General features: G+C 39.7%; 2 protein-coding genes across 10 annotated transcripts in view; one reads left to right on the forward strand and one right to left on the reverse strand.

The window, feature by feature from the left end:
- Positions 1 to 386: 386 nt before the first annotated feature.
- LOC114872731 (chondroitin sulfate synthase 1) lies at positions 387 to 13,854 on the reverse strand. Of its 3 annotated transcripts, XM_029180285.2 has the most exons (8): positions 11,230 to 13,854; positions 11,060 to 11,108; positions 8,155 to 8,255; positions 6,744 to 7,724; positions 4,881 to 5,021; positions 4,617 to 4,797; positions 3,617 to 3,973; positions 387 to 3,538 (listed from the first exon to the last, which is right to left on the reverse strand). In XM_029180285.2, the coding sequence occupies exons 4-8, from the start codon at positions 7,554 to 7,556 to the stop codon at positions 2,574 to 2,576; spliced, it is 2,457 nt and encodes an 818-aa protein (XP_029036118.2). In that variant the 5' UTR covers positions 7,557 to 7,724; positions 8,155 to 8,255; positions 11,060 to 11,108; positions 11,230 to 13,854; the 3' UTR covers positions 387 to 2,573. The 3 variants fall into 3 exon arrangements, with proteins under 3 accessions (XP_029036118.2, XP_029036116.2, XP_029036117.2); XM_029180283.2 differs by lacking the exon at positions 11,060 to 11,108; XM_029180284.2 differs by having other exon boundaries at positions 11,060 to 13,854.
- Positions 13,855 to 14,270: 416 nt separating this feature from the next.
- The window catches only part of LOC114872736 (heterogeneous nuclear ribonucleoprotein 27C-like), a 44,251-nt gene continuing 41,956 nt past the window's right edge, over positions 14,271 to 16,565 (forward strand). For 6 of the 7 annotated variants that reach the window (XM_029180297.2, XM_029180295.2, XM_029180293.2 and 3 more), the window contains exons 1-3: positions 14,271 to 14,438; positions 15,393 to 15,600; positions 15,682 to 15,868. In XM_029180297.2, the coding sequence (XP_029036130.1) occupies positions 14,401 to 14,438; positions 15,393 to 15,600; positions 15,682 to 15,868 (433 nt within the window). In that variant the 5' untranslated portion in view covers positions 14,271 to 14,400. The remainder of the gene's footprint in view (positions 14,439 to 15,392; positions 15,601 to 15,681; positions 15,869 to 16,565) is intronic. The other variant, XM_029180298.2, reaches the window with a different exon arrangement.

A 16,565-nucleotide genomic window follows, 5' to 3' on the forward strand; every position in this document is an offset into this window, starting at 1 on the left:
CAATGAATCAGGAATTCACAATTTCCTTCTTAAAATGATGTGTGTAAACCGTGTTCACACATTTTTAAATAACTTTACGATAAAGATAGGGAAAAATGAATAATTTAAGGAAAGATTCACAGAAGGATATCGGTTAATTGCAATCTACAACTAATTGGAGAGTTTCGACATGTTCGATCCTTAAACAGACCTTGAGGGGAACCTTATAAGTTGAAGACACTTTCTAACGACAAAAAATGTCGGCTATATCTTAAATGATTTTCCTGAACGAGGAAACGATGTTGAATATATTGATGAACCCAGGGAAAAACGAAAAGTCTAATGTTTCAAGAAGATGGCCGAAGGGATGGAATTTTCATCGAGGAACAACCATTGATGCAACGTGATTATTTAATAGAGAAATTTTATTCGGAATCCGATGAAAATGTCGAAGCATCTTGGCAAACGAATTGCATAAATGATTATGCAAGTTGTACGACTTGCATCGATAGATTTTTCTTACAATTGATCCGCGTATAGGTACAAATGCGATAAAGTAGGCAGTACGTAAAATTCACAATTAAAAGTCTATACAAGGCACGATAATATCACATGTACTTACAGAAATCATTCGTATACAAGGTACTCCATTTTAATCTTATTTTCAAAAATTTCACTTACAAATAAAAAATTGCATTTTCTTTCTTACATACAGACCAGTTCTTTTAAATATTCTGGGGCAAAGGTATCGAAATCTTTGCAGAATATTCCAAAGAATATATTTACGTAAAAAAAGGACGATACATTAATATGGAATACCTTGTATAATATAACACTAAGTTTTTCGAGGAGTATTGATGTCTTAAGTTATTCATTCACCATCTTCTTTCTCAGACTATTATTCTACATTCGCATATTCATTTTTCAAGTGACGAAAGGAACAACTTCTTGACCATAAGATATAATACAAATTTATATAAAAAAGAAATGCCACTATGTTCTTCTGGCAAAAATAAAATCTATCTCTGACACGTTATTATAAAGTAAGAACGATCAAAAGCATTACATCACATTCACAAGGTAAATAATGCCAAAATTTCTGAATCAATAAACAGAGTATTATACAATTGTCTAAAATGGCTTAGTGATTTTTCTTTTCTACTAAAAAGCAAATAAAGGGACAAAGAGACACACCCACGTAATTAATACTCCGCGTATCAATCGAAAATATACAAACATTTCCCCGCTATTTTGAACGTAATATATTCATACGAAGATAAAATAATCTCTAACACGGACGAATCTAGAAATTGAATGTTCGTTTCATCGAACATGGTTTCAATTAAATCTCGGGCTTGCACTCGATGGTAATTGATGATCACGTTTAATTAATTCTTAGATCGGCAAAGACTTTGGTGAGTTCGATTTTAAATACCATTCCAGCACAGATTTCTGTATCGAAGAAACCATAATTACACTGACTATTTACAAATTACTAGTAAACCCGAGCGCAAAATGCGCACCATGATTGGTTCACCAATCGCTATGACTACCTTGTTTAACCCTTTTAGTGATAAGGTAATACTAGAGGGGAACCGGACGCTGTTCAATGTAATGAAGTACAGAATTTCTAATAAGACAGAAAAGAAGATATAGAGGGTCGAAACTCCGTTATTAGTGCATTGACCCAAAAATGGTAAACGAGCAAGATAGATAGTTCTAAGAGCACCAAATATGTAGGCCCTCAGATTTTTAAAATATTAACATGCCAACATGTGTGAAACGTAGGACCACCACCCCAGGCGGCACCACCCCAACCGGGCTACCCGCGAAACCAGCTGCGCCCACCACCCGCTGACTAAAAAAAAAAAAAAAGTAGAAATGAAGGGTGAAAAGAGAGAAGCAAGGAGATCCCGGAGAGAGAGTTGGGAGACACAAAATAGAGGAAAGAGAGCTATTTAAAGTTTTAAAAATAAAATCGTTTTTCGTCAATATCTCAAAAAGTACTCATTTTTGTACCATAGTATATAATACTTTTTTACGCAAGAATTAACAGGGGAATCGATCTGTGTAAACAAAAATATGCATTTCCATTTAAAGAAATGATGAAATTGTTAATTACACGTGCACTGTTAACATTAAAATAATCGAAGGGCCTGCAGATTTAGTGCTCTTTGAACCATTTATCTTCCTCCTTTACCATTTTTCCGTCAATGCACTAATAACGGAGTTATGACCCTGTATATCTGCTTTTCTTTCTTATTATGTATCTCATTACAAATTCTACATATGCAACATTACACTAAATGCCACTTTTTCCCACCTTCACCCATAAACCGACAAATTGTCCACACTTATGAACACCAGGTCGTAAATATTGAATTCATTCATGTATACAATGGAAGCGAATTGTGCACACGTTGACCGGCAAAGTGCATATTGCCTATCTTTACTACAAATACCAATTGCCTATTTCTGCTTAATTATACTTCAATTTTGAACCTCCTCTGAGTTTTCAATTCAGAATTACCTTATTTTCATTATTTACGGGTATAACAACCAAGAGATAATCGTTACCAGCCTCGTATTACCATTCAACCGGCTGCGTTCGTCAGGTTCGCTCTTCTAGCTTTGGCAAATTGCAATATATCTGGATTTTGGTAAATAATTTCAGCCAGAGTCTCTACACCCCCATAAGTGTCAGCTTTGGTCCCCATACACATGGAGAACTGCGTTCCGGAGAGATCTTTGCTGCACTCTATATCATGATAAACATGGATCAGATCCTTATCTGCTGCTCTAAAAATTTTGATATTAGATCTGATCAATTTCTCGAAGAAATCCACATCCTCTTTACCCCATCCTTGAATGGACAGATCGAAACCACCCACGGTTTTATACTCCTGTTTGTACAAGGAAACGATACCAAATCCGAATTGTCTCCAGTAACCGGTCACTTCGTTCACCGAGAACGTATCCTGTCGTGTTTTCTCTTGTCTGTAGACGATCTTTGGATCGTACTGACTGAACACAACCGGGAAATACACTTGCTTACCGAAAATAGTGTTCGCCCGTATTCTATAAAGCGCTGCTTCGTTGAACACGATATCAACGTCGATGAAGAGCATCAAATCGTCGTTCTTCAATCTCGAGACACCGAAATTCAGAGCCTTCGCTCTGGAGAACGTGCCAGAGATGGGTATAACATCAATCCTGGCATTGCGATACTTGTATCTCACTTGTTCGATCAGATCTATCGTTCGATTAAACGAGTTCTCGGTCTTGTGTTGATAAAGAACCACCAACAGAGAGGTCTTCTGACCACTCGTCAAGCAGATCTCTTCGTAGTTTTGTAGGAACCTTTGGAACACCTCGTATCTCCCTGACAGAGGTAGAATAAAATGGATAACCTTGCCGTTTACGGGATCTTCTTCTTCGAAGTTGAAATTCAGGTTCAAGAAGCCACCACTGAATATACTTTGCAAGGATTTGTCCTTTCGTTGCTTTTTTCCTGACTCGTCAACTTCCTCCCCGTTCACCGTTTCTCGTATTTCCAGTCCTGTGTGAAAAATAGACGTCATAATTTTTATTATACATGAAAGAAGAAAAAGGGAGAGCCTTTGCAGATGGAAGGTACCTGTGAAATGTTGATGAAGATACACGTGTCTTCTAACGGGTAAAGTGACCTTTCTACCTCTGTACTTCCGGTAGACCAACAAAAGATCCAGTATCGTGTCGGCACCATAAGAATCCACTCTTCTGTATCCGTATAGGGTTGACCTTTCCTCGACGACTCTGCCGCGTTGTCGTGAGCAAGCATTTATCGAAGCCATCACTTCCCTGGTGATGTCCTCGAGGCCTTCTTTAATGTCACTGTGAATTCTTCTCCTCGGATTTGAATCGGCTAAACTGTACTCGGATCTCGAAAGAAAATCCCAAGGGATCACCTCGTCTGCGGTCGTTGGCTTGAACGAACGAAGCCCTGCCGGAACACCTAAACAGAAAGAGGAAGCTGTAAACGACAATAGCAGTGATTCGCGTCACTTTTAGCCAGCGGATGTAAAATCAGAGCACGTAGGCGCGAAATGTCTATGTCAGGGCAGAAAATGGAAATGAGTGGAACGATGATCGAAGTCCTGATCGTTCCGTTTGATGGGCTCAAACGAATCGTGTCGCGACTCGTTCCATCATCGCCATGGCGATCAATTCGCACCAACTAATCGGCCTAAATGGTTCTATTAATAACGCACATCCAGGGAAACGGTGGTTGTTCTTGAAATCAGCTCGTCGCTCGCATCGCGCGTGGTTCAAGATCTTCTGACAAGGTCGTCAGATTAACGCGATAACTGTCACACGGGTCAACCATGATCGATGTCTTAAATTTTGTCGGAAAATAGAGGGCAAACCGAGTGTTCCAATTTGAAAAACGAAGGTATCCTCGCTACTTAGCGCTTTAATATGCTCGATCATTGATGTGGACATTTGCTGGCAGTTAATGTGTTGAGCAACCATCGCAGTTAACATAACGCGAAAGAAATGTCTGTCAAACGTCATTGAATCATTTAAACACCTACATGCGTTCGTACCGAGCATACCGCACGATCCCGTCTTTCATTGTCAACTACGATTCACTTTACCTAATATCTCCGTGTCGCCTGGATATTCTTTCGAGTAAGGATTCACCGGAAACAGAGGAACACCCTTGGATATCTCGAAATTTCGTAAATTTTCCACGCTCATCTCCAATTGCTTGGCCATCGCGTAGATGTCCCTGTGAAGGTTCAATCTCTCCTGCTGCAGATCTTGTATCTGGAGAGCCTGGAAAAAACGGAAACAGAATCCTTCGCACACGAGCCGATGAAACGATACGCGCAGGTAGCGTTACGAGAGACGATACCAACCCTCATGTAATTGTGCAGCCTGTACATGTGTGGCGGGCTTTTAACAGGATGCAACGTAATAGCACGATGGACTTCTTTTTTCTTCAGGTTTCCGGTGAATGCTTGCGCCCCGCTGCTGTTGTGATAAAGAATCGACTGCATCTGGAACAGCGAAAGACAGCAGTAATTAATATATAAGGTGGTCAAATTATTATCAGGAAATTAGGGAACGATACTTTTGCAATAGTAAATCTGATCATCGCATTAGTCCTCCCTCGTCTCTGCGACGAGCTTCGGCAAACGACGATTAGAATAAACAGCAGCGGAGTTAAAGTACGAACTTCCTGGTAGTTCGTCGTTCGATAATAATTATTACGAGGAACGTAAACTGCATCTTACATTAGTGTCGAGGAACGAGTGTTAATCAAGCTGCGAGACTGGGTGTGGTGGTGTCCTATTACAAGGAATTATTCTAGTGTTACATCTCACGGCTTAGTTGATCATATTCTAACACCGTTTGTCTCAATATTCCTTTTGGTAATTAATAAGTATGTATGTCGATTGAAAATTAATCGAAGAATACCGTAAGGTTTCGAATACTTTAAAGAAACGAAGAAAATTTATTGAAACAATTGTCATAAGCCAGATATATCTCGGTCAATCCATCGTTCGGAAAGTCCACGACAAACACCTTCACAGTTATTCCATCTGGTACGAAGAGATATTAAGTGTTTCGACCTTACGACGAGTGTCAAGACGAGATCAAACGGTCTGCCAGTGGGTTAGCAGGCGACTAAGAATCTAAAGACTAGCATCTTCCTATTGCATTTTACCTTCGAACCGAATTATTACATTCAAATCCACGCGATATCGCATCGAAACTTTGGATCAGCACGATAAAAATAGACGTTACTCTTTTTCATCGCTTTTTATTAGGATTTCCTCAATCCAGAACAAGCCGGAATAATTTTTCCTTCAAGCAGAATAAAAAGTTTTTATTGGATCGTGTTTCGGTGGATGGAGCGCGATGCACGACGATTCGTGCAACGTCGCTGCACCGTTCGGATGCAACTGGTGCAGTTCGATTAAATTATTGGCAAGAAGAAACGAATGGAAGTAGAAGAGCTTCGTGCTGCAAATTGTTACTTAAGCGTTTCAACCTAATGCCGAGTGTCAAGATGGAGGAGAATGACTCGATCTGGCCACTGGGTTAGCAGGGTACTATTCGCTTGTACTTAACGACTAACATCCTCATCTGTGCATTGTACCTTCCGAGTTAACCCAATGATAGCGTACCCTGTATATGATGCAGATGCGTAGCTTATGTATTTAAACTGATAATACGTATCGTGTGGCTCCGAACCGTGCGAATATTTCGTTACCAGCTACCGGTTAAGTAAATTGTTCTATCTCGTTGATAAATTAAATTCTAAAGGGTTAAACATATCACCGAAGGAAAAAGAAAAATGAATTCCTCCTTTTTAAAAAAAAATACAAATCTCCATTTCTTAAACACCTGTACGTTCTCAAAATAAAAATTTTATTATGCGTTCGCCCACTTCAGGGTTAATGCCACGTTCGACAGACTATACGTGAAAGGCATCAAAGTATAAGTGTTACGTTCTGTGAGACAGTCGAACAATTCTAATCAGCCTGGGTCGATGGACAAATTACACGTGCCACGTACGTTCACGCTTATGACAGTGCATCAGAAGAGAGAAGAAAGGAGGACGAGCGAAAATAGATTTAATGCTATGTGAACGTGGACAACACGCGCGACCCGACTGAACGGCGTACAGGCATGTTCGTAGAAGGAACTAAACTTGAAAATAGATTATCCGACACCTACTAAAATAAGAGACAAATAAATAAATAAAGGATTACCTCGTAGCTCCAGGTACAAGGTATACCAGCGTACTTCTGCACGCACCTTCCCAATTCGACGTCTTCGTGAGTGGTGTACAAGTGCCTTAAACAGTACTTGATGTGCGGCACGATTCTTCTCAACGTTTCCCTGGACAGAATAACACCAGGACCGCCCATACAAAAATTCTCGTCGTATTCCAACGACAGCAGACCGAATTCTTCCGAGTTCCCTCTGCCTGCTTGGCCGATGTACATGGCTCTCCTGGAATCCACCGATCGTAACAATTTCTCCAAACGATCCGTCCTCACGTAAACGTCATCGTCCGCCCTGAGGAACCACTCGAAACGATCACCATAATAGTTCCACATGTACTGCAGCATCATGAACGATTTCTTCTGAGGCGGATACGTGTCGTCGACTCGCGGCAACGGTACCAAAGGCAGATCGGGACAGTTCTCCGGTACCACGGAACTTTCCGATGAGAAGAAAGCGATTTTACCCGGTAGTTCCTTGCCCCAGGTCTCGTAGACGGCTTTGGCTCGCGTATCAAGGTACTTGCTAGCCGTCATAACGCCGACGAACACCAGACTACTCGAGGAACTGTTTATCTGCTCGTCGTCGTTTAACTTTGGAACATTTCGGGCAGACGGTTTGATCAGTGGACCAGGCATGGAGGTTGCGTACATGTTGAACCTCTGATGATGACTCGACGAGAGTATTCGGTAACTTTGGATGAGAAAACCCAGGAGAAGGCCAACTATCAGGCCCAAAATGGCGCTGGCCAGTCCACGTCGTTTACGCATCACTGGGTGATACGTCACCTCTTCCATTGAGACTCTTCCGGGGCCCCTGGACCTCCGTTTGGGTTCATCGTCGTCTTTCTAACGTTCCTCGTCTTCTTTGATAATTTTAATGCAGTGATTAGGGTAATTGTTGGGTACTCTTTGCACGATCCCATTGTTACTTCCCTCGACGCTGAGCATAAGTTCTGCTCAGACCTGTTGAATAAAATTTAATATTCCCTTGGTGCAAAATTATTATTTCCTTCGAAATCCAGTAAACACGCGATTCGTTCGTATTTTTCACTGTCTCGGATGATGAAAAGGAATCGCTGAAGGCACGTTTTCTGTGAGGAATCGGTATTACGAACGTTTCAAAGGCATTCTTTTCGTATTCACTGGACCTTGGCTCGCGTACTGTGTTTGCCGTTTAAAGAACAAACTTTGACTGTGTGTTTTCCACCGCTCACGGCAAGATTATAAAAGCGTTCGTTGTTTAGCCAGACAGTTAGGCTATTTTTACGCGGACTTTTCAGGGAAACTAATAAAGGCGACAGTGAACGAAAGCGATTATCTGTATCCGTGATAGCGTGTATGTTTAAATGTGACGCAATCGGCCTATTACGATTACGATACGCCGGTTACTTACGTCGATTATTTTCATTAATTCCGACGACTGCATATTTTCGAATCCCGTGAAGACTGTCCAGAAGCTTCCGACCAGAGAGCAAGTCGAGCGAACATGTCAGCCTGAAAGAAAAGCAGGAACGCAGTTTGATAAAGAATTTGTTCGATGCTGTACGGATAAAAATCGATACGATCAATATGTACAATCGATTGAGGTCGCACACGTGTTAAGCAATCAGTCAGACCTCTGAGCCGACAATTTTCTTTTATTTTTTCATTTATCATAGCAATTGGGACTGGGAAATTTCGAATGGTCGAACTATTCGAATAATTCGGACAATTTGAAATATTTAAAATGTTTTCAAATAGTAGGATATCTAAATCACAGTTTATATCACAGTTAATCCTAGGGGTTAAAGATATTGCTCGTAATCAGTAGCTGATAACTAATAATGGCCCGCCATTCTGAAATTATACTCTCGAAATGTAGCTAAATATTTAGTACAATTATTTCAACCGTTCAGAACTCAACTCCGAATTCTAATGGTACTTCGAATTTTAATATCAATCCTAACAGTTACCGTTTGATTCGTTAGGTATTTCGTAATCGTTCAATCGTAATGTGGATAAATTGAGCCACTAATTCGTGTTCGTTTATTATTTCAATGGCGTGCGTGTACAGTCTGTCCAGGCAATTATCATTCTCAGTAGGTCTATTAAAAACCTCGCTCCTTCGATCAATGAAATTTATTTCAATCAATTTGACCGCAGCCTTTCCATCGAAATCATTAAATCATAGCCACGTGCGAATCTTCGAGACCAACGCTTTTTTACATACGAATTATCATAAATTAGGAATTTTGCATAGATTAAAATCTCTCTAAATATAGTGTGTTACGAAAAGAGAACCTGACGCCGTTAACAGACGTTCGCGATGAATTAACCTGGTTCAGTTACTTTCATAGACGTATAATGGAATGCATATTCTACGTGCCTCTATGCAAATACTTGTCCTATCTCTCTGAAAGTAATTTCAATTTTTAACCAACAGGATTTCTGGTTCTTCGAGGAATTCCACTGAAATTTTCCCTCGCACGAGGAAGTTTCTTAGAAACCAATAGAAAATTCTACATATATCGCAGTTTTAATAGTTCGGAGATAACGCGTGAAACTTTGCTTTTGGAGGGTTAGCCGAAATTTATTCCCTAAATCGACGTAGACAAAGAATTGTCTCCTGGTGAAACCGGTTCCAGCCATTCTGATTATGCATGTCCGAATGCGGGTAGTTATTGAATTTCGACCTGTCGTCTTCCTTTCTTCAGAACCGAAGAGAAGGAAAAATATCGCTGGTCGAAAAGCGTGAAAATTCGAAAATGGAGAAATTATACAGCGACAAAAAGGAAACAGGATTAACCCTAGGAATCCCAAGGTGTTTGAGGATTTAAGGTCAGCCCAAGGTAGGGCCATTTTATATCCATATGAAAGGAAGTATTGGACATGCCATTTTTTCTACTTAAACTATATTTATTTATATAACGAAGTAAAATTTTATGTTTGGACAAAAATTTTGCAACTCGAAATATCTGAAGCTTTTGTTGAAAATAAAAGGGTTAAGGAGAAAGGAGTAAGTCATGACTTGTTCGTTGAATATAAGGTCGTTGATGGTCATTGTCGATTGTTTTCACTCTTTATTCGCACACTCGCTTCCGTTCTCACAATCCTGTTAGCTATCCGAAGGAGAGGAAAAGGGAAGCAGACTGCCGTTAATATCCCTTGGTTTCACTTTATAATAAGAGCGTGTTCGCTGAAACGTGACACGTGAATTCAATATATTCCTTCGAGCGTGTAATCTTATCACCTCGAAGAAAAAGAGATTCCCAGTAAATCGTAAGTACCTGGTGTCGAAGATAATTTAAAGAGGTACGAGAAACTTCGCGCCACGATTTCTTCATCGCGATCAATGATAAAAACATAAACGTTATGAGAGGTTTATATCTAAAAACGAACGTCGCTTCGATACCGTTAGACGTTCTCAGTAATCGATACCAGTATGGAGACAGTCGGCGTTGACAATCGTGATTACACGACTGAAACCACGAAATCCCGGTTTATCGTCCCGTTAAAGGATACGATTCGAAGTGACGTGCACAAATGAGAAGGTACAAATGGCGGGAGAACCGGTTTAAGCCGAAAGTCAGCTCCAGATCTCCGCTAGTTCCTATGGTAGAGAATGTCTAGTTCATTATGGTGAAGAAGATAAGGATGAACCGACGAGAACGAGGTTGCTTTCAAACAAGAAACGAAATTCAACGAAAACTCAAATGCAAAAGGAAAATCAAGTTCTAAGTTAAGAACTAAGTTAAGACGCTTTGAATTTCGAATTTTTATACAAGTCTATCCTTCGATTTGCAAATGCGACCTTCTTAAAATTGAAATCGCATTCACACCGCTGACAGATATGCATGTGTTTCGAGGTGACTCAGAACAAAGTGGCCTGACTTAGATAGAAGCGTGTTTGCGGTTAGATTCTCGTGACTGTCGGCTTGCATTAGCCTCCGATTGTATTTTCGAATGAGCGCGTACCCTATCCATTAGAAACTTGTTACAGCAACGAGGTATCCGCTAATTGTTCCCACAGCCATCGTAGATGCTGTTAGAAGCAGAATGATCGGATCAAAGACACGTTAGGCGAGCAGATTTGTCGTAGTCGTGACTAGAATCGACGACAAGCGGCTTGTTCAATCAACCGGTAGAAGTCTCGAAGAGTCATCGACTTTTCGAGTTACACCGTGGTAATAATGAAAGGCTTACGGGTCATGGAACGATTACCGTTCACGGTTGAACAATTTCATTACTGTAGAACAGCACGTTTCAAACAAATATCATTTTCCCATTGCATTTGCACCGAAACACTTGTAACGAGCTACCTATTTTAGAATTCCCCTTCGGTCCATCCGTGAAATCTTCTCACGTTCACTGTTACACGAAAAACTATTTATCAACAAGTTCACCGATCATTCAACAATTCTATGTTAAAGAAGATGAAGAAACTTTCATCACTGAGAAGAGAAGTGCACCTTGTCCCTTCGACACTTACTCCGAATCGTGTAGGGTGAACACGTGGGTCTAGCTGGCGCCGAAAAAAGCCGTGCTCCGGCTCCGTCGCATCTGCCACGGCATGACAGAAACCGTAAACGATGAAGAGACCCCGGGTAAAACGTGGACAGGTTCGGGTCAAAACGGGGACCGGCCGCAGACGTGTTGCGAGCAGGATGTCGGAGCGGCGACTGAACGAGACGAGAAGCGTGCCGTGCCGGCTAGCAGTCGACCAAGCAGTCGGCCAACTACATAAGCAGGCAAACAGCCTGATCGGCTAGCCGGGGTGTACTAAAAAGATTTTTCAACGGATGCAACGAAACTTTTTCCTTCGTATTGCAACGGAGCTGATACGCAGGCTTAAACGCCATATGCTCCTGACCTCGGCAACCTTCGATTCGATCCTTTCTACGGCCCGGTCATCCTAGTAGTCCTGTGGTCTCTTCGAGATTTCCAGGTGCACGTGCGCTCGTCAAAGGGTGATGAAAAATTACGTAAGAAGCCACCTGGGGTTCTCCGAGTAACATTCCTCGAACGACTCTGGAATATCGAGGGAACGGATATTATTTTCTGCGACGATAAGAGGATGACACCGAGCGAAGCGTAAAATTATTCATGGCTATTGCAGTTCGATTATCCTTGAACCGAAACAAAGTTGAGATGATTCTATTTTTAATAGGACACGGATCGCCGATGTATAGAGACCGATTGAACGAAATTTTGGGAACACGTTCTGTACATACGGTCGAAGGTACACGTGGTCTAAATATAGAAGCCACGATCCTCTAAAAATATTCTCATCTACAGAAACAAACCGTGTGCCTTGAAAAATAACAGGCTGCAGAAATTGCTTATTGCGACAAATTTAAACTTCGGTCTGCTTTGGTTAATCCGAGATAAGACCATGAGTAGTAGAATTCTGATTCCGGTTGAGTACCGTTGCATCATGTTTAATCAATTGCCTAATTACATTGGGTATTATTGCTCTTTCGACGATAATGAAAGTCTGGAGTTCTTACGAACAATAGCAGCTGAGTACACGTGTTTACTCGACCGAGGTGTGTACAACGAAAGTGTACCCAGTTACCGTGTTGTGTAACAAGAATGTGTAAAAAATGAAAATCTGCTACGTTACAGTTGATTTAAAGGGTAATAATCAACAGTACTAAATGCCGGTTGGTAAGAATCAGCCGATGCTGACACGCTATAGACTCGCGTTCGTAAAGCAGGAACTTCCGTCGAAATAGAAGCGAATTAAACTACCTTTACGCTTCGTGAATTTCATATTACCTCTCATTCGCTATGCTCGATTTTTGCTCGACCAGAACGATCGGATTAAGATGCAAAGAAGAAACGTAGGTGTGTTTTAAAACGATCAGTCGAGTGTCTCGTTAAATGACACGCGATTCGGTCCAATGACCCTTGACTGAAATTTCGTCCGAGCCCTCGTAAGTAGCCGCGAGCAATGGAAAGAGAAAAAAGGGAAACTGTTTCATTAACTGTGCTACAGTTAATTTGCGGTGAAATTGATTCGGCTGGACGGATGAGTCAGTTGAAGTAAGAAAGTCTGCTTCGGGCTAGGCTGGTTAAATAATCTTATTTTTAGCTACCCGTGGAAATCCTGTGGTTAGAAGAACAGGAAATAAAGATGAAACGATCCCTCGAATTCTACACGCTTGATAACCTTAGTTCGGGTAACCTTTGTTACTATTCCTCCTCGACTCACACGGTTTACAATGTTCCGGGAAGTTAGTGATCTGTAATAACATATGTGGGAGAGAAATGAGTAAACGGGAAGCACGGAAAAAAAATTTCTAAGGATATACTTCTTCTCTGTATAGAAGATTCTGAGAACCGGTGGCGTATAGCATTGGGTAAAATCACTTTTTAATGGAAAAGTGTTTCTCTTTTTCTTCAATTTTGTATTGATAAAAAATATTTTGAGAGAAATCTGAAAGTAAGTCAATTTAAGAATATAAACCAAACAAGTTTTTGAAGATCACCTGCTTGCCATATTTTTGTATTATCGCAAGTTTATCAGATAAGAGAGGCGACCTCTATATGCTGTGAATAATCGGAATGCACACTGGAAGGAAAAATATGTGGGAATTTGGTTCAATATATAGCGTAAAATAATTGCATTGTTATTGAAAACATTGTTCACCTGCTTATTCATCAGCGTTGCACAAGTGTCATCTCCATATTGTACTTCCAGTTTAAACAAAACGTTTTTAATTTAATTTCATAGAAGTAGCGGATGAAATTACGTAGGCGTTAATGCTTCTACGTTCTGCGCGACTGCCTTATGAAATTGTTAGTGAAACATTAGAACACTGCATTATGCAGTGTTATGTATTATGCAACGAATACAAGATTCCATACAACACATTTCTTACCGAGTGAAAAAATCTTCTTCAACTTTATTGATTTACATAATAAACAGAGAAATGTTCGACTTTCTATATGTATCGAACCTTAATGATGAGTTTTCAAACATGTATTACAAACGATTTCAAATCTACCGCCAATATAAGAAGAAAATGGCGCTTCCTAACTATGTGACGATAGATCGTTGAACCCAGAAGCACTACTGCATTCAATTTATATATTAACTCGACTATATTTCTTGTTAATTGATCATTCATTTGAATAAAGAAAATTATTGCCAGTAGTTTCATTGATTATTTACCTGCCCATTAGACCTTTTAAACATATATAATATGATTTTCAGGATCGTACCAATCTAAGGCTTCTCCGTAATAAATTATCAATCCATATGCGCGATTGATAAAAGTCATGATGAACTGTCATACTTATGACGAAAATAAAGTTCCTACCTCCTTAAATATTAGGCAGTTATTCAAAAATGGGCCAGACTGTTCGTAGATTTGTACTATTTGTTGGAGTAAAATGCTGGCTCATGGGAACGCTGCCATATTGCAGAGGGCGCGACGTTCTGCGTTCCTCGTCCCTGAAGTTCCATTGGGTTGGATTGCTGATTTGACTAACTTGTCAACGGAAGTGACGCGAGTCGCTTCGTTACGTTTACATTCTGTTCTCGACGTCGCGTTCATTGTGGGGAGCCATTACCCTCGTCCGCGCTAAGCATCGTGCCATATTCCCATTCGCGCCCTAATACTAACAACATTCTCGTAGTTTTAAGTGAAATATTATGAGAGTGAAGACCGACATGGACGACGACGAAAAGGGGTGAGTCTAAATTGCTTATTAACGATCGTTGAGAATAACTTTTTACCCGAGAAATTTCGATCGACGCGCTCACGGGCCGTCGAATTTATTGCGTGGGATCTCCATTTGCGTATTGGAGCTACCTCGTATCTCTGGAGTTCCCCTTAACGTTCTCCCGATCTAGACCCAAATTGCTTATCTTCATGTGTAAAACGTCATTAGGCCTCGTGTAATCGTGGATCATTTTTCTCATTATGCGAGACCAACCTTCTTTTCCCTTAGGAATGAGCGGTTGGATATGTAGTTCTTTTCGTGAGCGGGTAATAATTCACCGATGCCGGTTATGCATAGTACTCCTCTTATGAACCTCTGATCCAGCTTTTTTACTCGTTTAGATCCAACTATATCAGAGAAAGTACAAAAATGATACATTGAAAAAGTCGTAAATTATTATGTATGTTATTTTGGTGTGAAAGTATGCTACTGCATCGTCGCTCATTACATCCTTTAGATCTAGATTCTCTATTTTTATGCTCTATATCCTGAAAGATCGGAACATTTTAATACTCCCTTGCTACGTAATTTTCTCGGACGCTTGAATAATTGCGAATATTAGTATACATGTGTTTAAACGAAATGTTATGTATTAATTTTTATGTACCTTTTTGTTATTAATAAAGAGAAATATATTGTGCAATCCCTCGATATTACGGACATTATTAAAGCGATATTAGAACCCTGATCCTTATTTTAAATATCCTATCGTTTAATAAATGTGAATTGTTTATTTTCTTGTAAGATGATATTTTTCTAGGTAATTTGTTTATAATTGTATGTCATGTCAATTCTGTTTTATCCCGAAATTATTTCATTATGTAATAAAAATTTTTGAAAAGATTCTACCTGAAATCCTGGTATGTTTCCATCGGATGTAATTCTCATGGTGTTTGTAATTTTTATATTTTTTGTTTTCAGAAAGTTGTTTGTTGGTGGTTTGTCCTGGGAGACAACACAAGAAGGCCTGCAACGCTACTTTGGCCGGTATGGTGAAGTAATTGACTGCGTTGTTATGAAAAATAGTGAATCTGGCCGTAGTCGTGGATTTGGATTTGTAACATTTAGCGATCCAGCCAATGTCCCTTTGGTTCTTCAGAATGGACCGCATCAGCTTGATGGGCGCACAGTCAGTATCTTTCCTAAAAGAAAGTTATCGGTTAGTAAATATAAGAAATCTGCAATAATTTCTAATACCTTTCTGTTATAGATTGATCCGAAACCTTGCAATCCACGTACCCAACAAAAGCCAAAACGCAGTGGAGGCTTTCCAAAAGTTTTCCTTGGTGGATTACCAAGTAATGTAACAGAGACAGATTTAAGGACCTTCTTTAACCGTTATGGCAAGGTTATGGAGGTTGTCATAATGTATGACCAAGAAAAGAAGAAATCAAGAGGTGAGTACATTGTAATTAATCATTTCCGTATATTGGCATTGTTTAATACGTTCGCCGCGACCGCCCTGGATCCACGTTGATCATGATCGTTGCGATGTCGATATCGCAGTAATATTAATTGTATTATATGAATATTAATATTATAATAATTATTATAATTATAATTACTATATTAATTGAGTCATTCGCGTATCATCGAAATCACAGGTGACGCGCGTCCGCGGCGACGTGTTAAAATAGTTTCTATTCGGCAGTATTACATTTTTCTCGTATGTAGAATATTAATTATTTGGAAAGTATATTATACATAGAGTTCTACTTTTTTCTTCTAATTATAATAGAAACTATGAAAAACAATGCTTCATAAATATTTGAATTAAGTTATTCATATCATCTTGTTGACTGTGTGACTAGAGATATAGTCAGAATTCTTGAAAGAAAGAATGAAATATTTATTGAAAGTAAAGTATTTTTAGTACCTGATGTTAAATGTTATTTGTATTTACAGTGATAGATAATCGAATAAAAATAATAAACACGATTAGGCGTGCATAAAGAAATGTTGCACATGTTAAACACACTGATAACATTTTGTATGTAATCAATCAAAAATTCTGACTTGAATGCAGCACACCCATTATTTGAAGTAAAGTATCAAAATTTTGCTAAATTATGTTACAGTCAAAATTCCAATATA

This window comes from Osmia bicornis, chromosome 14 (genome assembly GCF_907164935.1).
Source record: "Osmia bicornis bicornis chromosome 14, iOsmBic2.1, whole genome shotgun sequence".
Lineage (NCBI taxonomy): Eukaryota > Metazoa > Arthropoda > Insecta > Hymenoptera > Megachilidae > Osmia > Osmia bicornis.